We start from the raw sequence: 27,326 nt of genomic DNA on the forward strand, positions 1-27,326 counted from the left end.
CTGACTCCGGGCCGGGCCCCGGGTTCCGGGTGTTCGGTGTCTCCGGCTCCGGCTCCTTATTGCGGACAGGATGAGGCGGCGGCTGCTGGTGGTGGTGTTGTTGTTGTGGTTGGGTGAGTGCGGCCCCCGCCCGGACACTGGTCACTGACTGACCCCCGCCCCCCGCCGCGGCTTCAGGGGATTTTGTCCCGTGTCCTGGAGCCCGGGGATGTCCTAAACCCCCCATTTCCGCCAATCCCTCCCTCCCTCTGTCCCTCCCTCCGCCCGCCGGGAGCCTCATTTCTTGTTTCTTTCTCCTCAGATCCAAATGCGGCAAAGCCGGACCCTGACCCACCGGCTCCGGACACCGATCGCAGCCCCCCTGGGGCAACAGGGATGGACATGCCTGCAACCAAGCAACTCAGCCTGGAGGGCAATGCTGGGGGTGGCACCGGGGGCAATGCTGGGGGTGGCACCGGGGGCAATGCTGGGGGTGGCACCGGGGGCAATGCTGGGGGTGGCACCGGGGGCAATGCTGGGGGTGGCACCGGGGGCAATGCTGGGGGTGGCACCGGGGGCAATGCTGGGGGTGGCACCGGGGGCAATGCTGGGGGTGGCACCGGGGGCAATGCTGGGGGTGGGGACGCGGGCATGACCGAGGTTGGAGGCCAGAGCATGACCGAGGTTGGAGGCCAGAGCATGACCGAGGTTGGAGGCCAGAGCATGACCGAGGTTAGAGGCCAGGGCAAGACCGAGGTTGGCAGCCAGGTCAAGACCGGGGTGGGGACGCAGGCAAGACCGAGGTTGGAGGCCAGAGCATGACCGAGGTTGGCAGCCAGGTCAAGACCGGGGGTGGGGACGCGGGCAAGACCGAGTTTGGCGGCCAGGGCAAGACCGAGGTTGGCGGCCAGGTCAAGACCGAGGTTGGCGGCCAGGGCAAGACCGAGGTTGGCGGCCAGGTCAAGACCGAGGTTGGCGGCCAGGGCAAGACCGAGGTTGGCGGGGACGCGGGCAAGACCGAGGTTGGCGGCCAGGGCAAGACCGGGGGTGGGGACGCGAGCAAGACCGGGGGTGGGGACACGGGCAAGACCGGGGGTGGGCACGCGGGCAAGACCGGGGGTGTGGACGCGGACAAGACCAGGGGTGGGGACGCGGGCAAGACCGAGGTTGGCGGCCAGGGCAAGACTGGGGACAATGCTGGAGCTGCTGGCACAAACAAGATTGAGGTTATGGGCAAGGGCAAGAGCAACACTGAGGGAAGAACTGATGGCAATATCCCAGGTGGTAGCGTGGGCAAGATTGAGGGCAGGACCAGGACTAGCAATGAGGACAAGACCAGTGCCACTGGCAGCGAAATCCACAATGTTGAGAATGGTGATCAAAGTTCAAAAACTGGTGCAAATCAAGGCAATGGGGCACTGAATGGGGTAGAGGAGGTGAACAGTGACAACCAAGCAGTACCTGAGGACATGAAGCCAGTCGATGGGCAGAGCAATAAGGCCAAGGACAATGAGGGGGATGGCAAGGAGGGTGGTGCTAATGAAGAGGAGGATGAGGAGACACCAGAAACGGACGGGGACGGGAATGTCGTGGAGGCTAACGACAGTGCACCTGCTGACGGAGGATTGGTGAAGAATGGAGCTGGAACGAACATAGGTGCTGATTCGGTGCCTAGCGATGAGCCAGAGAGCAGCCATTTCTTTGCTTATCTGGTGACCACAGCAGTCATTGTTGCTGTCCTGTACATCGCCTATCACAACAAGCGCAAGGTAAGGGGTGGTTGGGGGGGGTGGGTGGTTGGGGGGGGTGGGTGGTTGGGGGGCTGAGCCGTGAGATTGCTCACTGGGAAATTGCAGAGACTTTTAACAAGCATTTCGTATCCTTCTTAACAGTAGAAGACACAAAAGCATCCAAAGAATAGTTGAAAGTCAAGAGGCAAAGGGAGGGAGGAACTTAGAACAATCACTTTCACTGGAGAAAAGGTCATGGCTATATGAATGAGACCTGATGGCCTACATCCTCAGATCTTCAAAGAAGTGGCTGCAAAGATAGTGGATGCATTGGTTGTAATCAAAAATACTAAATAATCGAGGCAAAAGGGGGTGAGGAAATAAATACAATAACTATCAATAGAGAAAAAGTACTAGGGAAACTAATGGGGCTAAAGGCCGATAAGTCCCCTGGACCTGATGGGTTGCATCCTAGGATATTAAAGGAAGTAGCTACACAAATACTGGATGCACTGGTAGTAATCTTCCAAGGATCCTTAGATTCTGGAAAAGTCCCAAAAGATTGGAAAACTGCCAATGTAACACCCTTATTCAAAAAGGGAGACAAAAAACAGATAACTAGACAGTTAGCTTAACATCTGTCATTGGGAAAATGTTGGAGTCTATTATAAAGGATGTAATAGCAGAGCATTTAAAAATGCATAATATAACCAAGCAGAGTCAGCATGGCTTCATGAAGGGGAAATCATGCCTGACAAATTTAGTAGAATTCTTTGAGGAGGTAACAAGCAGGATAGATAAAGGGGAACCGGTAGATGTAATATATTTGGATTTCCATAAGGTGTTTCATAAGGTAACGCACATAAGGCTACTTAATAAGATAAAAGCCCATGGTGTTGGGGGTAGTATATTAGCATAGATAGAGGATTGGGTAACTAATAAAAGACAGAGAGTTGGGATAAGGGGGGCATTTTCAGGATGGCAACCTGTAACTAGTGGAGTGCCACAGGGATCAGTGCTGGGGCCACAATTATTTACAATATATATTAATGACTTGGATGAGGGAAGTGAATGTACTATCGCCAAGTTTACAGATGACACAAAAATAGGTGGGAAGGCAAGTGGTGAGGATGACACAAAAAGTCTACAGAGGGATACAGACAGGTTAAGTGAGTGGGCAAAAACTTGGCAGATGGAATACAATGTGGGAAAATGTGAGGTTATGCACTTTGGCAGAAAGAATAGAAAAGCTGAACATTATTTACATGGAGAAAGATTTGGGGGTCCTCGTGCATGAATCCCAAAAAGCTAACAGGGAAGGTAAATGGAATGTTGACCTTTATTTCAAAGGGAATGGAGTATAAAAATAGGGAAGTCTTGCTAAAACTATACAAGGCACTAGTTAGACCACACCTAGAACACTGTGAACAGTTTTGATCCCTTATCTAGGGAAAGATATACTGGCATTGGAGGCAGTTCAGAGAAGGTTCATGAAGCTGATCCCGGGTATGGAGGGATTTTCTTATGAGGAGAGGTTGAGTAGGTTGGGCCTGTACTCATTGGAGTTTAGAAGAATGAGAAGCGACCTTATTGAAACATATAAGATTCTTAGGGGGCTTGACAGGGTAGATGCTGAGAGGATGTTTCCCCTTGGAGAGTCTAGGACCAGAGGACATAATCTCAGAGTAAAGGGTCGCCTGTTTAAGACAGAGATGAGGAGGAATTTCTTCTCTCAGAGAGTAGTGAACCTGTGGAATTCTTTATTGTAGTGGCTGGGTCATTAAGTATATTCAAGGCTGAGATAGACAGACAGATTTTTAATCAGTAAGGGAATCAAGGGTTATGGGGAAAAGGCAGGAAAGTGAAGTTGAGAATTATCAGATCAGCCATGATCTCATTGAATGGCAGAGCAGACTTGATGGGCTGAATGGCCTACTTCTGCTCCTACATCTTATGGTCTCATGGGTTTGTCTTATGAGGAAAGGTTGAGCAGGTTGGACCTATACTCATTGGAGTTTAGAAGAATGAGAGGTGATCTGATTGAAACAAAAGATTGTGAGGGTGCTTGACAGGGTAGATGCTGAGAGAGCGTTTCACCTCATGGGGGAACCTAGAACTCAGGGACATCATTTAAAAATCGGGGGTCTCCCATTTAAGACAGAGATGAAGATGAATTTCATCTCTCAGAGGGTTGTTAGTCGTTGAAATTCTCTTAGCTGGAGAGCAGTGAAGGCTGGGTCATGTGAATATATTTTTGATTGACAAGGATGTCAAGAATGATTGGGACAAGCAGCGAAGTGGATTTAAGGGCACAATTAAATCAGCCATCTGCGGAGCAGCCGCGAGAGGCTCAGGGACCGACTGCTGCTCCGATTTCTTATGTTCACTGGCTTGCAGGATTCAGCAATGCTTCATATTAGAGCAAGATATTGTATTTCCACTCCCCCTCCCTCCACCACCACCACCACCTCCCTCCACCACCACCACCACCCTCCTCCACCCACCACCACCACCTCCCTCCACCACCAACCCCCCACCTCCCTCCACCACCACCACCACCTCCCTCCACCACCAACCCCCCCGCCTCCCTCCACCACCACCACCTCCCTCCACCACCACCACCACCCTCCCTCCACCACCAACCCCCCCCGCCTCCCTCCACCACCACCACCCTCCCTCCACACCACCACCACCCTCCCTCCACCACCACCCCCCCCGCCTCCCTCCACCACCACCACCACCCTCCCTCCACCACCACCACCACCCTCCCTCCACCACCCCCCCCGCCTCCCTCGACCACCACCACCACCCTCCCTCCACCACCACCACCACCCTCCCTCCACCACCACCACCACCCTCCCTCCACCACCACCACCACCCTCCCTCCACCACCCCCCCCGCCTCCCTCGACCACCACCACCACCCTCCCTCCACCACCCCCCCCGCCTCCCTCCACCACCACCACCCTCCCTCCACCACCCCCCCCCGCCTCCCTCCACCACCACCCCCGCCTCCCTCCACCACCCCCCCCGCCTCCCTCCACCACCCCCCCCGCCTCCCTCCACCACCCCCCCCGCCTCCCTCCACCAACCCCCCGCCTCCCTCCACCACCCCCCGCCTCCCTCCACCACCACCCCCACATCACCCTCCACCACCACCCCCCGCCACCTGAACCTCACAGTAGAACAGGTGTCTTTTGAGGGATGGGAGAAAAGAGAGTTTATCCCAGGTGTTTACCCCCTGTGGGGGTGGGGGTGGGTGGGTTTACCCCCTGTGGGGGTGGGGGTGGGGTGGGTTTACCCCCTGTGGGGGTGGGGGTGGGGTGGGTTTACCCCCTGTGGGGGTGGGGTGGGTTTACCCCCTGTGGGGGTGGGGGTGGGGTGGGTTTACCCCCTGTGATGAGGGCGGGTTTACCCCCTGTGGGGGTGGGGGTGGGTTTACCCCCTGTGATGAGGGCGGGTTTACCCCCTGTGGGGGTGGGGGTGGGGTGGGTTTACCCCCTGTGATGAGGGTGGGTTTACCCCCTGTGGGGGTGGGGTGGGTTTACCCCCTGTGGGGGTGGGGGTGGGGTGGGTTTACCCCCTGTGGGGGTGGGGGTGGGGTGGGTTTACCCCCTGTGATGAGGGTGGGTTTACCCCCTGTGGGGGTGGGGTGGGTTTACCCCCTGTGGGGGTGGGGGTGGGGTGGGTTTACCCCCTGTGGGGGTGGGGGTGGGGTGGGTTTACCCCCTGTGGGGGTGGGGTGGGTTTACCCCCTGTGGGGGTGGGGGTGGGGTGGGTTTACCCCTGTGATGAGGGCGGGTTTACCCCCTGTGGGGGTGGGGGTGGGTTTACCCCCTGTGATGAGGGCGGGTTTACCCCCTGTGGGGGTGGGGGTGGGGTGGGTTTACCCCCTGTGATGAGGGTGGGTTTACCCCCTGTGGGGGTGGGGTGGGTTTACCCCCTGTGGGGGTGGGGGTGGGGTGGGTTTACCCCCTGTGATGAGGGTGGGTTTACCCCCTGTGGGGGTGGGGGTGGGTTTACCCCCTGTGATGAGGGCGGGTTTACCCCCTGTGGGGGTGGGGTGGGTTTACCCCCTGTGATGAGGGTGGGTTTACCCCCTGTGGGGGTGGGGTGGGTTTACCCCCTGTGGGGGTGGGGGTGGGGTGGGTTTACCCCCTGTGATGAGGGCGGGTTTACCCCCTGTGGGGGTGGGGGTGGGGTGGGTTTACCCCCTGTGATGAGGGTGGGTTTACCCCCTGTGGGGGTGGGGTGGGTTTACCCCCTGTGGGGGTGGGGGTGGGGTGGGTTTACCCCCTGTGATGAGGGCGGGTTTACCCCCTGTGGGGGTGGGGGTGGGGTGGGTTTACCCCCTGTGATGAGGGTGGGTTTACCCCCTGTGGGGGTGGGGTGGGTTTACCCCCTGTGGGGATGGGGGTGGGGTGGGTTTACCCCCTGTGATGAGGGCGGGTTTACCCCCTGTATTTAATGCGGTTTCTCTGTTGCAGATTATTGCTGTTGTTATTGAAGGGAGGAGGTCAAAGGCCAATCGACGCCCAAAATCAACAGATTATCAGCGATTGGATCAGAAGGTACGTCTCCTCCTCCATTCTCCCACCCACTCACCTAATCCCCCTCTCCCCTTCTCCCTCTCCACCCCTTCTCCCTCTCCCTTATTCACCCCTTCTCCCTCTCCCCTTCTCCTCTCCCCTTTTCCCTCTCCCCTTCTCCCTCTCCCCTTCTCCTCTCCCCTTCTCCCTCTCCCCTTCTCCCTCTCCACCCCTTCTCCCTCTCCCCTTCTCCCTCTCCCCTTATTCACCCCTCTCCCTCTCCCCTTCTCCTCTCCCCTTTTCCCTCTCCCCTTCTCCCTCTCCCCTTCTCCCTCTCCCCTTCTCCCTCTCCCCTTCTCCCTCTCCCCTTCTCCCTCTCCCCTTCTCCCTCTCCCCTTCTCCCTCTCCACCCCTTCTCCCTCTCCCCTTCTCCACCCCTTCTCCCTCTCCCCTTCTCCACCCCTTCTCCCTCTCCCCTTCTCCCCTCCCTTCTCCACCCCTTCTCCCTCTCCCCTTCTCCCTCTCCCCTTCTCCCTCTCCCCTTCTCCACCCCTTCTCCCTCTCCCCTTCTCCCTCTCCCCTTCTCCCTCTCCCCTTCTCCACCCCTTCTCCCTCTCCCCTTCTCCCTCTCCCCTTCTCCCTCTCCCCTTCTCCCTCTCCCCTTCTCCACCCCTTCTCCCTCTCCCCTTCTCCCTCTCCCCTTCTCCCTCTCCCCTTCTCCCTCTCCCCTTCTCCCTCTCCCCTTCTCCCTCTCCCCTTCTCCCTCTCCCCTTCTCCCTCTCCCCTTCTCCCTCTCCCCTTCTCCCTCTCCCCTTCTCCCTCTCCCCTTCTCCACCCCTTCTCCCTCTCCCCTTCTCCCTCTCCCCTTCTCCCTCTCCCCTTCTCCACCCCTTCTCCCTCTCCCCTTCTCCCTCTCCCCTTCTCCCTCTCCCCTTCTCCACCCCTTCTCCCTCTCCCCTTCTCCACCCCTTCTCCCTCTCCCCTTCTCCACCCCTTCTCCCTCTCCCCTTCTCCCTCTCCCCTTCTCCCTCTCCCCTTCTCCACCCCTTCTCCCTCTCCCCTTCTCCCTCTCCCCTTCTCCACCCCTTCTCCCTCTCCCCTTCTCCCTCTCCCCTTCTCCACCCCTTCTTCCTCTTGGCCTTCCCTGCCCCTCACTGAAGGCTTAAATTTAATTTGATCTTCTGCGTTGTCTCTCTAGATGTGAAGATCCTCTGAGCACCGATGGAGCCCCCACCACTGCTGAGGCACAGCATCCCCCCCCAACTTCCCGTCTAAACTGTGAGACCCTTTACATCAACCCAGTGCTAGATCAGCAGAGAGCTTGATCTGAAATCAAGGACTGAATCATTTCTCCAGGCGCCAATTAGCTTGGTGTGAATGTCATTTCCCGATCTGTTCAAAGGCTCGAAATTATGTTTCTGTGTGGTGGTGGGCAGTGGGCGGGGGGGTGGGTGGGTGTTGGAGGGGGCAATACTGAATTGATTTGTAACTGTCTGATAATCCAGAGCTCAGCCACAATGTGCTGGTGGGGATGAGTCCAGGGGTAAAGCAGGGATGAGGATTGATGAGTGGAGGTGTGGTGAGGACATGGGATTCTGTCGAGGGTTGAGTGTGGGTCGGGAGGAACAATGGTGGTCCAAAAAGGGAGTGTTATTTGGAGCGAGAGGGGGAGGTGGGGGTGAGTGCGGTGTCTCTCTCCCCTGTAGATTGCATTTCCAGCGAGACAGAGTCTGGTCAGACATCTCGGCAACACTGGCGATAGTTGCTGTTGTTTCTTGGCCAAGTCGGTCTAAAGGGGAGTGGAGTTTCTGTGTCATCTCTTCAGTTCTTATCAACTTCGAGGGAATCTCCTGCTCCCCAACTTACCCCACATTCAGGGCACCAGTATTTGCAGGATAGGTGATGTCTGCCTGGGAAGATTTGGGGTGTCCTGTTTTAGGCCCACCAAGGCCTTGCTGAATGAGCTGCTGAACAGTTAGTAACTTGGGCTTTACAGTATGTCTCTTTGTGAGCAGTAAAGGAAGCATGCAGACTAGCGTTGCTTTCAGTGACCAACTCCAGACACAGCCCCGTATATTCGGGTAATACTCGGTCTCTTTCTGTGTGTAATTTGGGTTGAAAATGTCAGTAAACTGTTGGAGCAGAGGGCTGCTTAGTGCAGAGTCTGTGTCCACTGTGGGGTGAGTCTCCCCTGGAGTCCAGCCACACCACCATGTAATCATTCGAAAGAGAATTAAACTCAATGCTGTTAATCTCTTGCCTGTTTGTCCAGTGCATCCTTAATGCTCCTGTTCCTGCTTCCCACATTAGACCATTATAAACCTTTACTGAGACACTCAGATTTGGGAAGGTTTGGGAGAGGAATTGTTATCTATCCTGAGATGATCCGTGAAACACAGTTCACACAAATCCAAAGCAACTCTTTATGTAAAATGCTGGAAGTACTCAGCTGGTCAGGCAGCATTTGTGGTGAGAGAAACAGAGTTAATGTTTCAGCTCAATGACCTTTCATCAGGACCCTTCTATGTCCGGAGAAGTGCCTGTGAATGTGAGTTCTGATAGATACCTGATCAAACACTAAAAGGAAATAGAAAACAATGAAGGTGAACAAGGTAAAAAAGGAAAGTGGAAATCCCGACAGAGAGAACAGCAGAAGTCCTTCAAGGTAACCATCCTTGGAAGAGAACGTGAATTAACCACAGATACGAAAGCAAAATACTGCAGATGCTGGAAATCTGAAATGAAAACAAAGTGCCGGAAATACTCAACACATCAGGTAATATCTGTGGATCTTCATGGATGCTGCATGACCTGCTGAGTATTTCCAGCATTTTCTCTTGTTATTTCCAATTTCCAGCAACTGTGGTTTTGCTTTTGCAATTCCTTTTCTGAACGGTGTGTGAGATGTGTGATGGAAAGAATTGAATGGAATTTAATAAGCGGGGTCCTGTCCTAGTGGAGATTTGGATCTTTCACTGCTGGGCCCTGTAAGGCCCTGCCCACTCAGACACTGGCAGCTGATCCTCAATCCCCTTAAGTCACCAGGTAATGGAAAATGTCACTCACTCAATCACCTCTTGACAGGCCAAAAAACAAGTTTTATTTGCAACGAAACATTACGTAGAAGCAGAACTACTGCTTTGAGGACAGGACGAAAGCGTACATACAGACTGACCAGAGAATCAGGGCACTTATCCATCAATTAGAAAGGCGCCTGAATATATTCAGCCTCTGAGCTGGATCCCTCAGACACTGAGTTACAGAAAAACCTCATTCCCCACTTGAGCAGTAAGCCCGTAAACAAAAAAACCGGATTCCAGTTACCTTTTCCCAATGTCTGGACTGTGCTAAACAGCAGCAAGTTGCAATATCTTTGTATAAACCCTGACAGTGCAGGTGAGACTACACATCTTAGAAACCAAACACTTGATGCTCTGCAGTGACAGTTATCTCACGAGCTCAGCTCACTGGAGCCCAGTGAGGGCTTCACCCAGACACCCTTCTTCCGGCTATTGGCCACTGCTAACACACTTTCATCAGAGCCGGAAGGTTGTAGCTTTAAGCTGCATTCCAGAGACTTGAGCAGAAAATCCAGACAACACTACCAGTGTAGTTCTGAGGGAGTGCCACACTGTCAAAGGGGTACTAACCCATAGCTAGCTTTTTAACCAAGGTTTTTCATTCTCTGCTCTAATATCTCCATATATGTGGCTTGGTTTCAGATTTGGTTTGATAAGATGATTTCACATTCCTGTGAAGTGCTTCGGAATGTTTGACTACCGTCAAGGTGCTATATAAATATAAGTTGTTGATTGAAACATTGGAGCAATCAAGGCTCAGTAGGTAGAGACGTGCTTGGGAATTATCGGTGTGTGGGGAGAGTTGGGGTTGATCTGGCAGAGAATGGAAAGACCTCTCGTTGCAACTTGCTGATGAAGCAAGGTATCTGCTTCTTGCCCCCAATCTCCTGTCCTCTGGACTCAAAGTTCCAGGCGACCAGCCAGTTAACTCGAGTCATGATGCGCAGTAGCTCCCAGTGTCTCTGATCCCCGAGCAGCATCTGACACAAACTCTGGAGGAACACTGACCCACCGGGGCTTAAGAAGGCACCATGATCTGTAAACACAGAAATATAATCTCAGTGTGATCTGTAAACAATGATATTGGCCAATGTGCACAGTCCTGGTCTATGGGCCACTCTAGGGAAGGAGAACAACGTAGTCATGTCAGCTAAAAACAATCTCAATAGATTTCAACTTTCCCAACATTAATTAGGATAGACATAGTGTTAAAGGCTTGGATGGAGTGGATTTCTTGAAATGTGTACAGGAGAACTTTTTAGGTCAATATGTAGAGGGTCCAACAAGGGATGGTTCATTGCTGGACCTAATTCTGGGGAATGAAGCCGAACAGGTGGCTGAGGTGGTGGTGGGCGAGCGTTTTAGTGATAGCGACCACAACATGGTACAATTTAAGCTTGTTATGGACAAAGAAATCAACAAGTTGCAAAAAAATGTTTTGGATTGGGGGAGAGTGGATTTTAGTAAAATAAGGCAGGATCTGGCCAAGGTAGACTGGGAACAGTTACTTATGGGGAAATCTATAGAGGAGCAGTGGGGGGTGTTCAAAAAGGAAATGGGGAGGGTACAGACTCAACATGTTCCCTCTAGGGTGATAGGAAGGAGTAACAAGCCCAGAGAACCATGGATGACCAGAGATATTCAGGTTACGATGAGAAGGAAAAGAGGCTTTTAGCAGGTACAAGGGAAGCAAATCAGCAGAGGCATTAGTGGAGTACAGACAGTGCAGGGTGGAGCTTAAGAAGGCAATTTGGAGAGCAAAGAGGGGATATGAGAAAGCTCTGGCTGGTAAAAATGGGGAAAATCCCAAGATATTCTATAAGTACATCAATGAGAAGAGGATAACCAGGGAAAGAGTAGGGCCCATAAGGGACCAAGAGGGCAATCTATGGGTGGAGCCAGAGGACATCGCTAGAGTGTTGAACGAATACTTTACATCCGTCTTCACCCAAGAGAATGAAGATGAAGGTATCGAACTCGGGGAGAGAGACTGCGAGGTTCTTGAGCAAATTGATATAGGGAGTGACAAGGTATTGGAGGTGTTGGCAGGCTTAAAAGTGGACAAATCTCCAGGTTCAGATGATTTGTGTCCCAGACTGCTGAGGGAGGCAAGGGGGGAGATCGCAGGGGCTCTGACCCAAATTTTTAATTCCTCTCTGGCCACGGGGGAGGTGCCAGAGGACTGGAGAACAGCTAATGTGGTTTCACTATATAAGAAGGGTTGTAGAGATAAGCCAGGGAACTACAGGCCAGTGAGTCTCACGTCAGTGGTAGGGAAACTATTGGAGAAAGTTCTGAAGGAGAGAATCTATCTCCTCTTGGAGAGGCAAGGTTTGATCAGGGATAGTCAGCATGGCTTTGTCAGAGGGAGGACATGCCTAACAAATTTGATTGAATTTTTTGAGGAGGTGACCAGGTGTGTAGATGAGGGTAGTGCAGTTGATGTAGTTTATATGGATTTCAGCAAAGCCTTTGACAAGGTCCCACATGGGAGACTTATAAAGAAGGCAAATGCACATGGGATACAGGGTAATTTGATAAGGTGGATTCAAAATTACTTGTAGGAGGCAGAGGGTGATGACAGAAGGCTGCTTTAGTGACTGGAAGCCAGTGTCCAGTGGCGTACCACAGGGATCTGTGCTCGGTCCCCTATTATTTGTCATTTATATAAACGACATAGATGACTATGTAGGGGGTAGGATTAGTAAGTTTGCGGATGACACAAAGATTGGCTGGGTGGTTAATAGTGAGGTTGAGTGTCTTGGGCTACAGGAAGATATAGACGGGATGGTCAAATGGGCAGATAAGTGGCAGATGGAATTTAACCCTGAAAAGTGTGAAGTGATACACTTTGGAAGGAGTAATTTGACAAGGAAGTATTCAATGAACGGCATGACACTAGGAAGTTCTGAGGAACAAAGGGACCTTGGCGTGTGTGTCCATAGATCTCTGAAGGCGGAGGGGCATGTTAGTGGGGTGGTGAAAAAGGCTTATGGGACACTTGCCTTTATCAATCGAGGCATAGATTACAAAAGTAGGGAGGTCATTTTGGAGATGTATAGAACCTTGGTGAGGCCACAGCTGGAGTACTGTGTGCAGTTCTGGTCGCCACATTATATGAAGGATGTGATTGCACTGGAGGGGGTGCAGAGGAGATTCACCAGGATGTTGCCTGGGATGAAACATTTAAGTTATGAAGAGAAAATGGATAGACTTGGGTTGTTTTCATTGGAGCAGAGAAGACTGAGGGGCGACCTGATCGAGATGTACAAGATTATGAGGGGCATGGACTGGGTGGATAGGGAGCAGCTGTTCCCCTTAGTTGAAGGGTCAGTCATGAGGGGACATAAGTTCAAGATGAGGGGCAGGAGATTTAGGGGGGATGTGAGGAAAAACTGTTTTACCCAGAGGGTGGTGACGGCCTGGAATGCGCTGCCTGGAAGGGTGGTGTAGGCGGGTTGCCTCACATCCTTTAAAAAGTACCTGGATGGAGCACTTGGCACATCATAACATTCAAGGCTATGGGCCAAGTGCTGGTAAATGGGATTAGGTAGGTAGGTCAGGTGTTTCTCACGTGTTGGTGCAGACTCGATGGGCCGAAGGGCCTCTTCTGCACTGTAAGAAAGACTAATTATCAGAGCTTGGAATTTTCCAGTCAGCCTGCTGGCTCTCCGTGTCAGGAACAGCCTAGCTGCCTGGTGGCAGCTTCCTGCTTCTAGGCTGAGGGGCTGGGGGGACAGCACTCAGGCAGGCTCTGAGACCCTCTCTGCTTACTTGGCCATGGCTGTGAGACAGGCTACCCTGTGGAAAGATTCACCTTCCGTGACTGTGGCCCTGATTCTGTGGCCATTTTTAAAATTGAAATGCTTTAAAAGTTGCTGAGAGGGCATCTCCAGCTAAGAGGCATCCTGTCTTTCTCCCTTTCCTGCAATGGCAGACTCAGGCCGCAACTCCTTCCATGCTAAGATAGCTTCCTATTGGCCCACCCACCATCTTTAGTTGGACAACAAACACGCCCACTTACCACTAATTGGCCAATTCAAGCCAAACCCCAGTCGGGTGAGCGTTCCCCACACACACACGAGGCAGGATCAGGACCTCCATTCGATGGCCCTCCCCTTCCTCCATCCAACCCAAAAAACCAAAATTCCTGGCCATCATCTCAGTGATCACCATGAAGTCACAGAGCGGTTCAATAAGAACTCAAGAAAACAGGAGCAGGAGTCGGTCATCTGGCCTGTTGAGCTGGTTCCCTCGTTCAGTAAGATCATGGCTGATCTTGGGCCTCAATTCCACCTTTCCCCATATCCCTTTATTCCCTGAGAGACCAAAAATCTGTCTATCCCAGCCTTAAATGTATTCAATGATGGAGCATCCAAAACCCTCCAGAGAATATAGACCCAATTTACTCAGTCTCTCATCATAGGACAACCCCCTCATCCCAGGGACCAATCTAGTGAACGTTTGCTGCACCGTCTCCAATACAAGCATATCCTTCCTTAAAGGTGGAGACCAAAACTGTACGCAGTACTCCAGATGTGGTCTCACCAAAACCTTGTACAACTGTAGCAAGACTTTTTTAATCTTGTATTCCAAGCCCCCTTGCAATAAAAGCCAACATGCCATTTGCCTTCCTAATTTCCTGCTGCACCTGCATGTTAACTTTGAGTTTCTTGTACAAGCACACCCAAGTCTCTTTGGACATCAACATTTATGCATTTCACCCCTTTTAAAAAATATTCTGTTTTTCTAATGTAACGAATAACTTCACACTTAAAAACACACAAACAAGGTTAGCAGTTCCTCAAATGAGGTCAAATGGGTAGAGCTTAAAAGGAAATAGTGAGAGTGCAGGGCCAACATTGTTCCCGTAAAGGTGAAGGGTGGGACCAACAAGTCCAGAGAACCCTGGATGTCAAGGAACGTACAGGTTTGGATAAGGGAAAAAAAGGGAAGCTTAAGGTAGATACCGAGGGCTGAAAACAGCAGAAGCCCTAGAGGAGTATAGAAAGTGCAGGGGGTTACTTAAAAAAGAAATTAGGAGAGCAAAGAGGAGGCTTGAAAAAACACTGACGGTTAAAATGAAGGAAAATCCAAAGGTGTTTTCTAAGTATATTAGGGGGCAAGAGGATAACCAGGGAAAGAGTAGGGCCCATTAGGCACCAAAGTGGCAATCTGTGTGTGGAGCCAGAAGGCATAGGTGAGTTTTTAAATGATTACTTCACTATGGAGAAGGACGATGTAGGTATAGAAATCAGGGAGGGGGACTGTGATACACTTGAACAAATTAGCATTGAGATGGAGGAGATATTAACGGTTTTAGCAGGCTTAAAAGTGCATAAATCCCCAGGCCCAGATGAGATGTATCCCAGGCTGTTATGTGAGGCAAGGGAGGAGATTGCAGGGACTCTGACACTAATTTTCAAATCCTCTCTGGCCACAGGAGAGGTGCCAGAGGACTGGAGGACAGCGAATGTGGTACCTTTATTCATGAAGGATAGTAGGGATAAACCAGGTAATTACAGGCCAGTGAGCCTAACATCAATGATAGGGAAACTTTTGGAAAAAATTCTGAGGGACAGGATTAATCTCCACTTGGAGAGGCAGGGATTAATCAGGGATAGTCAGCATGGCTTTGTCAGGGGGAGATCATGTCTAACAAATTTGAATTTTTCGAGGTGACTAGTTGTGTAGATGAGGGTAGTGCAGTTGACGTAGTCTACGTGGACTTCAGTAAGGCTTTTGATAAGGTCCCACATGGGAGAATGGTTAAGAAGGTAAGAGCCCATGGGATCCAGGGCAATTTGGCAAATTGGATCCAAAATTAGCTTCGTGGCAGGAGGCAGAGGGTGATGGTCGAAGGCTGTTCTTGTGGCTGGAAACCTGTGTGCAGTGCGGTATTGCAGGGTTTGGTGCTGGATCCCTTGCTGTTTGTAGTGTACATTAATGATCTAAACATGAATGTAGGAGGTATAATCAGTAAGTTCACAGATGACATGAAAATGGGTGGTGTTGTAAATAGTGAGGAGGAAAACCTTCGACTACAGGATGATAGAAACTGGCTGGTTAGATGGGCAGAGCAGTGGCAAATGGAATTTAATCCTAAGAAGTGAGGTGATGCATTTTGGGAGGACTAACAAGGCAAGAGAATACACAATGAAATGGTAGGACCCTGAGAAGTACAGAGTAGCAAAGGGACCTTGATGTGCATGTCCATAGATCCCTGAAGGCAGCAGCACAGGTAGATAAGGTGGTTAAGAAGGCATATGGGGTGCTTGCCTTCATTAGTCGGGGCATTGTAGACAAGAGCAGGGAGGTTATGATGGAGCTGTGTAAAATGCTGGTTAGGCCACAGCTGGAGTACTGTGTGCAGTTCTGGTCACCACACTATAGGAAGGATGTGATTGCACTGGAGAGGGTGCAGAGGAGATTCACCAGGATGTTGCCCGGGCTGGAGCGTTTCAGCTATGATGGGAGATAAGATAAGCGGGGGTTGTTTTCCTTAGAGCAGAGAAGGCTGAGGGGGGACCTAATTGAGGTGTACAAAATTATGAGGGGCATAGCTAGAGTAAATAGGAAAAAACTTTCAATAACTAGAGGGCATAGATTTAAGGTAAGGGGCAGGAGGATTAGAGGGGATTTGAAGAAATGTTTTTTCACCCAGAGGATGGGACTCACTCCCTGAAAGGCTGGTAGAGGCGGGAACCCTCACAACATTTCCTTTTATTTGTTCATGGAAAGTGGGCGTTGCTGGCTAAGCCAGCATTTGTTGCCCATCCTTAATTGCCCTTGCTTAGAGAGCATTTAATAGTCAACCACATTGCTGGTGGTCTAGAGTCACATGTAGGCCAGACCAGGTAAGGACAGATTTCCTTCTCTAAAGGACATTAGTGAACCAGATGGGTTTTTATGACAATCGGCAGTGGTTTCGCGGTGGTCATTAGCCTTTGGTTCCAGATTTTCATTGGATTCGAATTCCACCATCTGCCATGGTGGGATTCGAACGCCAGTTCCCAGAGCATTATCCCTAGATTTCCAGATTACCAGTCCCCAGAGCATTATCCCTAGGTTTCCAGATTACCTGTCCCCAGAGCATTACCCCTAGTGATAATACCACTGCACCACCGTCTTCCCTAAGAAGTATTTAGATGAACACTTGAAATGCAATACAAGGTTACAGACCAAGTGCTGGAAAATGGGATTAGAGTAGATAGGGGCTTGGTGACCAGCACGGACACGATGGGCCAAAGGGCCTCTTTCTGTGCTGTAAAATCCGATGACTCTATAAAGAGCAGGAGTCGGCCATTCAGCCCCTCGAACCTGCTATGCCATTTCCTCAGATCATGGCTGATCTGATAACCTGAAATCTGCATCCCACTTAGCTCTGATAACCTATTATTGTCCACATTATACTCCATCTGCTATCTTGCTGCCCATTCACTTAACCTGTCTACATCTCTTTGCAGACTCTATCCTCCCCAGCTTACCTTTCCACCTCATCAGCAAACTTACTCTCGGTCTCCTCATCTAAGTTATTAATATAGATTGTAAATAGCTGAGGCCCTCGCACTGATCCTTGAACTAACCACAGAAACCCCAGCAAGGTGTGAGCATGAGAGAGAGTGAAAATGTTTGAGGGAGGGTGAGGGAGAGTGAGATTGAGAGGGATGTAGACCGGGTGTGTGAGAATACATGTGTGACTCTGTCTTCTCTCCTCTCCTTCTGCCTCGCTTTACATCCATGTTCCCTCCCCTTTCCCATTCTCCCAATCATTTTCTCTCTCATCTTTCTCTCCCTCGTCCTCTGTTTATCTTGCTCTGTCCCTTCCCTCGCACAGTCTCTGTGCTGAGTTGCCTGAATACTCTATGTCCAAGAGTGTAACATGTTCTGCAATACCTACCAGGACTAGTGGAGAAATGGACAGCAGTGTCTTCAGGCACTGCCTCATAATGTGAGAAGGAATTCTGGGCAGAGCAGCCGCTGTCTGTTTCAGTCACACCATCAGTTTCCAGATACACACCATCATCCAGCTCTGATCCTCTGCAGGCCTGAGTAAAGCAATATCAGCTGTGACTGGGGCAGATATAGGGGTAAATTCAAAAAAGCTGCAGATGCTGGAAATCCAAAACAAAAATAAAAATCCAAAACAAGAATAAAAATACCTGGAAAAACTCAGCAGGTCTGATAGCATCTGTGGAGAGGAACACAGTTAACGTTTCGAGTCCGTATGACCCTTCAACAGAACTAAGGGAAAATAGAAAAGAGGTGAAATATAAGCTGGTTTAAGGGGGGGTGGGACAGGTAGAGCTGGATAGAGGGCCAGTGATAGGTGGAGATAACCAAAAGATGTCATAGACAAAAGGACAAAGAGGTGTTGACGGTGGTGATATTAGCTAAGGAATGTGCTAATTAAGGGTAGAAAGCAGGACGAGCAAGGGACAGATAGCCCTAGTGGGGGTGGGGTGGGGTGAAGGAATCGAAATAGACTAAAAGGTAGAGATAAAACAATGGATGGAAATACATTTAAAAATAATGGAAATAGGTCGGAAAAGAAAAATCTATATAAATTATTGGGGAAAAAAAGGGGGATCAGAAAGGGGGTGGGGATGGGGGAGAGAGTTCATGATCTAAAATTGTTGAACTCAATATTTAGTCTGGAAGGCTGTAAAGTGCCTAGTCGGAAGATGAGGTGGTGTTCCTCCAGTTTGCATTGAGCTTCACTGGAACAATGCAGCAGGCCAAGGACGGACATGTGGGCATGAGAGCAGGGTGGAGTGTTGAAATGGCAAGCGACAGGGAGGTCTGTGTCATGCTTGCGGACAGACCGAAGGTGTTCTGCAAAGCGGTCACCCAGTCTGCGTTTGGTCTCTCCAATGTAGAGGAAACCGCATTGGGAGCAACAAATGCAGTAGACTAAATTGAGGAATGTGCAAGTGAAATGCTGCTTCACCCTTTTGGGTCCTTGGATGGTGAGGAGGGGGGAAGTAAAGAGGCAAGTGTTGCACCTTCTGCAGTTGCATGGGAAGGTGCTGTGGGAGGGGGTTGAGGTATAGGGGGTGATGGAAGAGTGGACCAGGGTGTCCCGGAGGGAACGATCCCTACGGAATGCCGCCGGGGGTTGAAGGGAAGATGTGTTTGGTGGTGGTATCATGCTGGAGTTGGCGGAAATGGCGGAGGATGATCCTTTGAATGCGGAGGCTGGTGGGGTGATAAGTGAGGACAAGGGGGACCCTATCATGTTTCTGGGAGGGAGAAGAAGGTGTGAGGGTGGATGACCGGGAGATGGGCCGGACTCGGTTGAGGGCCCTGTCAACCACCGTGGGTGGAAAACCTCAGTTAAGGAAGAAGGAAGACATGTCAGAGGAACTGTTTTTGAAAGTGACATCATCAGAACAGATGCGACGGAGGCGAAGGAACTGAGAGAATGGGATGGAGTCCTTACAGGAAGCGGGCTGTGAGGAGCTGTAGTCGAGGTAGCTGTGGGAGTCGGTAGGCTTGTAATGGATATTGGTGGACAGTCTATCACCAGAAATTGAGACAGAGAGGTCAAGGAAGGGAAAGGAAGTGTCAGAGATGGACCATGTGAAAATGATGGAGGGGTGGAAATTGGAAGCAAAATTCATAAATTTTTCCAGGTCCAGACGAGAGCATGATATTGGGGTACTGTGGCAGATCAGACACAGACATAGGGGTACAGCATAGATCGGGCATGTATATACATGGGTACACAAAATTACATAAAATTTACAGCATAAAAACAGGCCATTTGGCCCATGTCAGTATTTGTGCTCCACATGAGACTGCACCCAGCTTCCTTCACCCCATCACTATAACCTTTTATATTTCTGTCTTGCCTGTTTATCCAGCTCTCTCTTAAATTGGTCTGAACTGTTCACCATTCCGTGGTATCAAGTTCCACATTCTCACCGCTCCGTGTGAGAGAAATTTCTCCTGAATTTTCTGTTGGATTTCTTGGTGACTATTTTATATTGATGGTTTCTACTTTTACTCTTCCCCAAAAGTGGAAACATTCTCTCTGTCTCCAATCTATCAAAAGTTTTCATATCATTTTGTAAATCTCCCGTAAATCCTTTCCTTATATGTAAACCTACACACTTCTGGTAATATGCTTTTTCGCACACTCTCCGGTACCTCTACATCCTTTCAGTGGTATGGTGAACAGGACTGGACACAGTACTCCCATTGTCATGTCATCAATGTTCACGACCTTTGACATCATTTCCCTATTTTTCAATTCCATCCCTCTAGAAATTAACCCGAGTTTTTCTGCATCACAAATTGTTGTGATTTGACCATTTGTTCTGCCAGATCCCTTCACGACCCATTTAGATTCCCATTTTCTAAGCAAAACGCAACCCTCTTACTTTTCTTACCAAAATGTAATGCCTCACATTTACCTGTGTTGAAACTCATTTACCAGTTATATACTCAGGCTGCAAGTTCATGAATAACTTGTCATGTGTTGCAGCCGTCCTCAGCAGTGACTATCATGGCATCCTGCCCCCTAACAACAATCAATTTGTTTAGAACCTGTACTTTTGATTCCAAAATCAATAAGGTAAATTGTGAACAATAATGTCTCTCAAGAAGTCAATGAGTTCATCAAGGAAGACATTCCCTTTGGTAGCTATGCAGGCTATTGGTTGTTATATTTTTAGTTTCTCAGGTTTTCATTTCTCTTATTCAGTAGGGATTCCATTAATTTTCCTGTCACTGATGTTAAGCTGCCTGATCTATCATTCCAAAGTTAGGTTCCATTTCCTTTCTTAAAAACAGGTTGAATGTTAGTTATCCTCTGGTGCCACACAGCCTATGAACAAACTATGACATATGTCTAACAGTCCTGCTATCTCTTCCCTAGATTTCTTTTAAATTGGACGGATGCAATCCATCCAGCTGAGAGATTTTCTCGTCTTTCGTTTGATTAGTCTTTTTAATGTTTCTTCTCTTTCTATTTTAAATGCAATTGATCATTCCTCACCTCACCTTCTGATGTCATGTCTACCTGTTCCACCTCACTGGCAAATACTGAAGCAAAGTCATGAATATTTCTACAAGTTCGCTATTGCTGCCTGGAATTTTTCTCCTGTCTGCCCCTTGATGAGTCTATTCCCAATCCAACTTCTTTTTTATATGATGTGGCTGCAGAGTAGTTTACTATTTTGGATCATGCAAATGACAGAACAGGCAGAATCAGGGATACAGGGCAAAATGGGCGTAGATACAAGGGTACAAGGCAGAACAAGTGCACATACAGGAAGACAGGGCAGAACAAGCACAGAAATTCCATCTCTTTTTGCTCAGTATAAACACACATACCTGAATGAAGAACACCTTTAGTTTCCCAGCTAGTGACGGACAGCTCTGTGGTGTGAACATGGAATAGATATCTCTAAGCTTCACAGGGTGACCGTCCGATCCATAAATGACTCCTTCCCCACCATGGCTGGAGATTATTGAGATGAAGCAGGAGCCGTGAATCCGGCAGCTTTCTGTGAGTGGGGACGAAACCTAACACTGAACCAGGATCCAAATATTGTACACACCCCATACCAACCCATCCCACTCTCCCGCTTACCCCTCAAACGCCTAATATCCCACCCAGTCTAACTCAGTCCCCACACCCTTTTGATCTCCCACTCAGTCTAATCTCACTCTCATCCCGGTCATTTACCTTTGCTGTACTCCTGTAGGATCTCCTTTGCTGTGTAATCAATCTTAAATTCCACCTCAAAGCCCAGATTGGACAGCACCTTGTGAAGTTTCTTGGTGTCCCTTGAAGCTCCGATCCTGTCGCTGAAGTTTGAGGGAGGGTAGAATTTTTCCACTGTCAAGATCAGCACTCTGGGTTTGAGGTTGCTGTATAGACCAGCCAGGGAATCTGTCATTTCAGCCATTAACTGGAAACAGCTCTGATAATCTGCAACTCACAGTGACTAATAGAGTCAATTAGAGGCAGTTCCCAGACACAGCTCCCAGCTTGCTCGTGGCTCCACCCTATTCAATCTACATTCAAGGGAAACTACAGTCACCAGGATAAGGTTTGGCTGAATGTTATTTTTCTGGAGTTTGGCAGACATAAGGAGCAGCCATTACTTCTGCTCCAGTAGGACCCAAAGACATTTCAGTGATGGACATTAAAATAAAACAGTCAGCAGAAGTTTCAGCAAAACATTGCACTTTAAACAAGGGTCAAGAACCCAAGAAGACTGGACAGTTAAAACAGTAACACAGGAGAGAGTGTAATACATGCAACAGATACCGGGTGTATTAAAAACAGAGAAAGCTGAACACCTTTAACAAATCAGTCAGCATCAGTGGAGAGAGAGAGAGTGTGTTTTTTTGTGTGTGTTCATGTTTCAGATAACCTGGCTCACTTCTGTTGAAACAATTTTTAAGTCTGTTCCTTTCTCCACATATGCTGCCTGACCTGGAGTGTTCCCAGCATTTTCTGTTTTTATTCTGGATTTCCAGAATCCTTAGTAGTTTGCTTCAGAAATAGGTGAGTTGAGACTTGATGAGTTGGAGACTGGACTTGGCAAAATGCCATGATTACGATCCAGACAGTGTCTCTGTCCCAGGTGTGGCTTACGTAGTAAGGCTGCTTACAGAAATAGCAGCATTTTGTTATCTGGGCTCATAAAAGCCCAGTGACACATTTCACTTTTTTAAAAATTCTTTAACGGGATGTGGGTGTCACTGACTAGTCCAGGATTTATTGCCCTCGAGATGGTGGTGGTGGTGAACTGCCTTCTTGAGCTGCTGCAGTCCATGTGGTGTAGGCACACCCACAGTGCTGTTAGGGAGGGAGTTGCAGGATTGTGACCCAGCGACAGTGAAGGAACGGCGATATATTTCCAAGTCAGGATGGTGAGTGACTTGGAGGGGAACTTCCAGGTGGTGGTGTCTGCTGCCCTTGTCCTTTTAGGTGGTAGAGGTTGTGGGTTTGGAAGGTGCTGTCGAAGAAGTCTTGGTGAATTTCTGGAGTGCAGACAATATTTCAACAAAGGAAATTCACTTTCTTTTAGGCAATGACCTTTATCTCTAATACTGGATTCTAATACTGATCTGGGTACTTGTGACAACACCTAACCAAAGACAATTGCCCATCAACTGGCAACATCCTACAGAAATGCTCACTTCCTTGGAAGTGCTCTACTACTGACCCCTAATTTTCTCTCCTGACAAATGCCCCCAGCAACTGCCCTGAGACAAATGCTGTCCCCTGGCAAGGGCAAAGACCCAAGTGATGCTTCCCTATTTTTATACTCTTTTTGCAGGCAGCTTTTGCAACATTCAGCCCAACTCTGTGCACCTGTGTCAACACAACTAATAATTTCTAACTACATTTTTGCAATTCTTGAGAGTGCTTCTGAATTCTCTGCAACAAACTGACCTGAACTTTTGGGTTTTTGACTGGAGGCCTTGCTATCTGAGCCCTCAGGGCATTCTTCTAGCCAACCAGTATCACAGGCTTGGCTTCTGTTTACTGCTAATGGTAGACTCACTGGAGCCCAAATGTGCCCTAGCTTCCTATTCTTTCTTAAAGCTACAGTAGTATTTTGTCACTTCAAGAGATGCCAACTTAAAGACTTCTTAACAACATCCCACGAAGACATAGATCAGGTCAGAGGCTGGGAATCCTGCGGTGAGTAACTCACCTCCTGACTCCCAAAGCCTGTCCACCATCTACAAGGCACAAGTCAGGAGTGTGATGGAATACTGTCCACTTGCCTGGATGAGCGCAGCTCCCACAACACTCAAGAAGCTTAACAACATCCAGGACAAAGCAGCCCACTTGATTGGCACCCCTCCACAAGTATTCACTCTCTCCACCACTGACACACAGTGGCAGCAGTGTGTCTACCATCTACAAGATGCACTGCAGAACCTCACCAAAGCTCCTTAAGCAGCACCTTCCAAACCCACGGCTACTACCATCTAGAAGGACAAGGGCAGCAGACACATGGGAACACCACCACCTGGAAGTTCCCCTCCAAGCCACTCGGAAATATATCGGCCGTTCCTTCAATGTCGCTGGGTCAAAATCCTTGAACACCCTCCCTAACAGCACTGTGGGTGTTCCTACACCACATGGATGCAGCGGTTCAAGAAGCCAGCCTCAACATCACCTTCTCAAGGGCAACTAGGGATGGGCAATAAATGCTGGGCCCAGCCAGCGACGCCCACATCCTGTAAAAAGTCCTGTCCACCCATTATTTTTGACCTACTCTGGATCCCCTTTTAGGTAATGCTTGCCTCGATTTTAAACTTTCCATCTTGTTTTCAAGTCCCTCCATGCTCTCAACCCTTCTTATCCCTGTAACCTCCTCCGAACCAACTACATCCCCATCTTTCCCGAAGAGATACCTGCACTCCTTTAATTCGGACCTTTGCACATTCCTCCATCATTAGTGATCAAGGCTGCAAACTCTGTAATTGCCAGCCTAAACCTCCCTTTCCTCCTTTAAGATGCTCCTTCAAATCGACCTCTTTGATCAAGTTTTTGGCCATCTGCTCCACTATCTCCTGATACGGCTTGGTTTGAAATTTTGCTTTGGGACACTCCTGTGAAGCGCCCTAGGATATTTTATTATCTTAAAAGTGCTCAGGGATTCTTCTAATCATCATTGCACTGCTGCTTGTTCACAGTTCAACTTGATAACGAGATGACCTCCTCCCACAGTTAATGTTTATCTACGTGATTAACCTAAGATAACTCAAAGCTTGGCTGAGTGAAGCAGCTGTAAGAGTGCAAAGACTTGCATTTATATAGTACGTTTCACAACCTCAGGATATCGCAAAGCATTTTGCAGCCAATCAAGGATTGTTGAAATGCAGTCACTGTCACATTGTGAAGCCCGGTTGCCAACTTGCATACAGCAAGCTCCCACAAGCAGCAACTAAATAAATAGCCAGCTCAACAGTTTAGATGTTGGTTGAAAGATGAATTCCCCTGCTCTCTAAATTAGTGCCATGGGATATTTTACATCAACCTCCACGTGCAGACAGTGTCTCAGTTTAACACCGGAATGACACCTCTGACAATGCAGTGCTTCCTCGAGGGTCAGCTCTCTGGAGTGGAATCTGAATGACAATCAATAACAACCTCAGTGTAAGTAACCCCTGAGCCAGTCACTGACTTGGACTCCTTAATAGGTCCTGGAAGTTTGCATTGTGTGGGGAGCACTTTCACCAGTGCTGGTCGTACCTTCTGATCTCCTTTAAACACTGCATCGTTTGGGGAGGATGGCATCCAATCCAACAGTACCATTGAAGCACACTGCTGTGTTTATTGCTCAGTCAGTCACCAAGAAATCCCAATACAAAACTCAGAAAAACCTTCTTTAACCAAAGAGTGATGAGAATGTAGAATAGGACCGATCCATTTAAGGGGAAACTAGAAAAGCATTCGAGATGGAAGGGAAAAGATGGTTCAGATGATCGATTTGGATGAGGAAAGATTGGAGGCAGCTCATGAATGCTAGCATGGACTGGTTGGGCTGAACAGCCAGTTTCTGTGTTGTACATCCTATGTGTTTCTGTTAGCTGAAGTTAGTGTGATGGATTTGCGTGAGCCAAGTTGAGTGGATAAAAGTCAAGTTTAAATGCAAGTCTTTCGATACCTTTAATGACCTCAGGATGGCCCAAAGCGCTTTACAGCCTATCAAGTAATTTTTGAAGTGCATTCACGGTTTCAGAATTTGTGCACAGCAAGGTCCCACAAAAAGCAATGTCACAATGACCAGATTATCTCTCTTTTATATGGCTAATTACAGGATAAATATCAGCAGAACACTGGGGAAACCACTGCTCCTCCTCTTTGAATTTGTGACATGGGGTCTTTTGTATCCTCCTCAGTGGGTAAGATGGAACTTCAATTCAACATTGCATCCAAAAGATGATGCTGGAATGTAGCACTCCCTCAGCAGGGTGTCAGTCTGGATTATCGGCTCTCAAATCTCGAGTGGGATTTGAACCCACGATCTTCTGGCTCGGAGGCTGGAGTGCCACGGCTGAGTGGCACCAGCTTACGTGGGTAAATAGGCGCCGAGTGGAACAGGGCTGATCAGGCCCAGAGTTTTGCTGTCCCAAAGCCAATCAGATACCTATGAAACACAGAACCTTGTTGTAACATTGGAAACCTCTAATAGTATTGAATCTGAATCTGAAATTTGGTATTGTAAAAGCCTGTCCATTACAATAGGCAAGGAAAGCCAAGCAGTTCCACAGGAGACTACAAGGTGATTCCTGATTCCAAATGAGAATCCAGTGCCAGGTGAGCTGCCCAACCAGTCGAATGCACTGGGAAAGGTCTGCAGCCCAGAGTCCGGAACAGTTTGTGATCAGGGAAATAGCAAAGTTTCCGGGATAAGGTGCAATCTACCATCTGCCTCAAGCTGTCAAACGGCAACGCCCGCGTGAATGCATTTCATATGTAATCGCAGTGCCAGCTGTTTCATAACCGAAAGCTCAATTCTGAAACGTCTGCTGACTGACCCACCTTGTGCAATCACTATCTCACTTGCCTCAACAGCGATATGTTGTCATTGATTTCGCATCAAGTCACAGGGACTGATGTTTAACTATTTGACTGCACAACATTCAATGTCCCAGAGAACTGGCTTGACTGAAATCCATATTTTCTTGGAATTCTTTGTTGGGATGAGGATGAGTGACAAAGCCAGTGTTTATTACCCCTCCCTAACTGTCCTGGGGAGGTGATGGCATAATGGTATTGTCACTAGGCTAGTAATCCAGAGACCCAGAAAATGCTCTGGTGGAGCTGGGTTCAAATTCGGCCATAGCAGATGTTGGTATTTGAATTCAATATAAAAAAAAATCTGTAATTAAACCATTGTCAATTACTGTAAAAACTCAGCTGGACCTTCCTTTAGGGAAGGAAATCTGCTGTCCTTACCTGGTCTGGCCTACATGTGACTCCAGACCCTTGACTCTTAAATACCCTCTGAACTAGGGCATGAACGAATATTGAAAAAAAAGGTGGCAGAGAGCTGCTGCAGTCTGTCTGCTGAAGGTGCTCCCACAGTTTTGTAAATTCCAAGGTTTTGGACCAATGACAATGATAGAATGACAAAAACTGTCCAAGTTAGGATGGTGTGCAGCCTGGAGGTGGTGATGTCCTTCTAACAAAGAATTAGCCTGCATCTACACACCAGCTTCATGACCTCTGGATGTTCCAGTGCACTATACAGCCAACGCAATATTTTTGTAATGCAGAAAATGCAGCGGCTCATTTGTGCACAGCAAGCTCCCAAAAGCAGCGATTTGAAGGTGCTTTTAAAGAAGCCTGATAAATTGCTGTGGATTATACACAACGTAGCCACGATGGTTGATGCTGTGATGTTCCTAGTTTTAGCTGGTGGGGCGGATACCTGTTGGCTTTATGTCCTGAGCCCACCGTTTAGCCGAGGCTCAGGAATGTGGGTGCAGAGATTTGGATGGTCCATTTTAACTGCGCAGAGAACAATGCAGCAGCAAGGTTCTACGGCTGAGGCACAGGTAATATTAATTAAATCAATTACAACAACTTCCAGCCCCACATTCAAGCTTACACTCATCCCCCACTCACAAACCGAACCGTCCTGACTCCCCAAAACCTGTCCACCATCTACAAGGCACAAGTCAGGAGTGTGATGGAATACTCCCCACTTACCTGGATGAGTGCAGCTCCCACAACACTCAAGAAGCTTGACACCGTGCAGGACAAAGCAGCTCACTTGATTGGCACCACATCCACAAACATTTGCTCCCTCCACCACCAACACACACAGTAGCAGCAGTGCGTACCACCTACAAGATGTAATGCAGAAACTCACCAAGGCTCCTTCGACAGCACCTTCCAAACCATAACCACTACTATCTAGAAGGACAAGGGCAGCAGATACATGGGAACACCACCACCTGGAAGTTCCCCTCCAAGTCACTCACCATCCTGACTTGGAAATATATCGGCCGTTCCTTCAC

At 49.0% G+C, this 27,326-nt stretch overlaps 2 protein-coding genes across 2 annotated transcripts; one reads left to right on the plus strand and one right to left on the minus strand.

Moving 5' to 3' along the window:
* Window positions 1-776: 776 nt before the first annotated feature.
* Window positions 777-7,562, plus strand: LOC144694734 (uncharacterized). The gene is made up of 4 exons (XM_078565309.1): window positions 777-974; window positions 1,146-1,748; window positions 6,196-6,305; window positions 7,436-7,562. The coding sequence occupies exons 1-4, from the start codon at window positions 798-800 to the stop codon at window positions 7,560-7,562; spliced, it is 1,017 nt and encodes a 338-aa protein (XP_078421435.1). The 5' UTR covers window positions 777-797.
* Window positions 7,563-9,314: 1,752 nt separating this feature from the next.
* Window positions 9,315-21,264, minus strand: LOC144694776 (caspase-3-like). Its single transcript, XM_078565358.1, has 4 exons — window positions 21,013-21,264; window positions 20,658-20,830; window positions 17,218-17,365; window positions 9,315-10,353 (listed from the first exon to the last, which is right to left on the minus strand). The coding sequence occupies exons 1-4, from the start codon at window positions 21,233-21,235 to the stop codon at window positions 10,100-10,102; spliced, it is 798 nt and encodes a 265-aa protein (XP_078421484.1). The 5' UTR covers window positions 21,236-21,264; the 3' UTR covers window positions 9,315-10,099.
* Between the last annotated feature and the right edge of the window lie 6,062 nt (window positions 21,265-27,326).

Source organism: Cetorhinus maximus, chromosome 20 (genome assembly GCF_964194155.1).
Source record: "Cetorhinus maximus chromosome 20, sCetMax3.hap1.1, whole genome shotgun sequence".
NCBI lineage: Eukaryota > Metazoa > Chordata > Chondrichthyes > Lamniformes > Cetorhinidae > Cetorhinus > Cetorhinus maximus.

Excerpts from the sequence above, each read along its gene's own strand:
- LOC144694734 (XM_078565309.1), top strand. The coding sequence starts at position 798 with ATGACCGAGGTTGGCAGCCAGGTCAAGACCGGGGGTGGGGACGCGGGC. Across the intron at positions 1,749-6,195 it reads CCTATCACAACAAGCGCAAG|ATTATTGCTGTTGTTATTGA; the intron begins GTAAGGGGTGGT and ends TCTCTGTTGCAG. Across the intron at positions 6,306-7,435 it reads CTCCTCCTCCATTCTCCCAC|ATGTGAAGATCCTCTGAGCA; the intron begins CCACTCACCTAA and ends TTGTCTCTCTAG.
- LOC144694776 (XM_078565358.1), bottom strand. The coding sequence starts at position 21,235 with ATGGCTGAAATGACAGATTCCCTGGCTGGTCTATACAGCAACCTCAAA. Across the intron at positions 20,831-21,012 it reads CCTACAGGAGTACAGCAAAG|AAAGCTGCCGGATTCACGGC; the intron begins GTAAATGACCGG and ends CCCCACTCACAG. Across the intron at positions 17,366-20,657 it reads TAAAGGTGTTCTTCATTCAG|GCCTGCAGAGGATCAGAGCT; the intron begins GTATGTGTGTTT and ends TGCTTTACTCAG.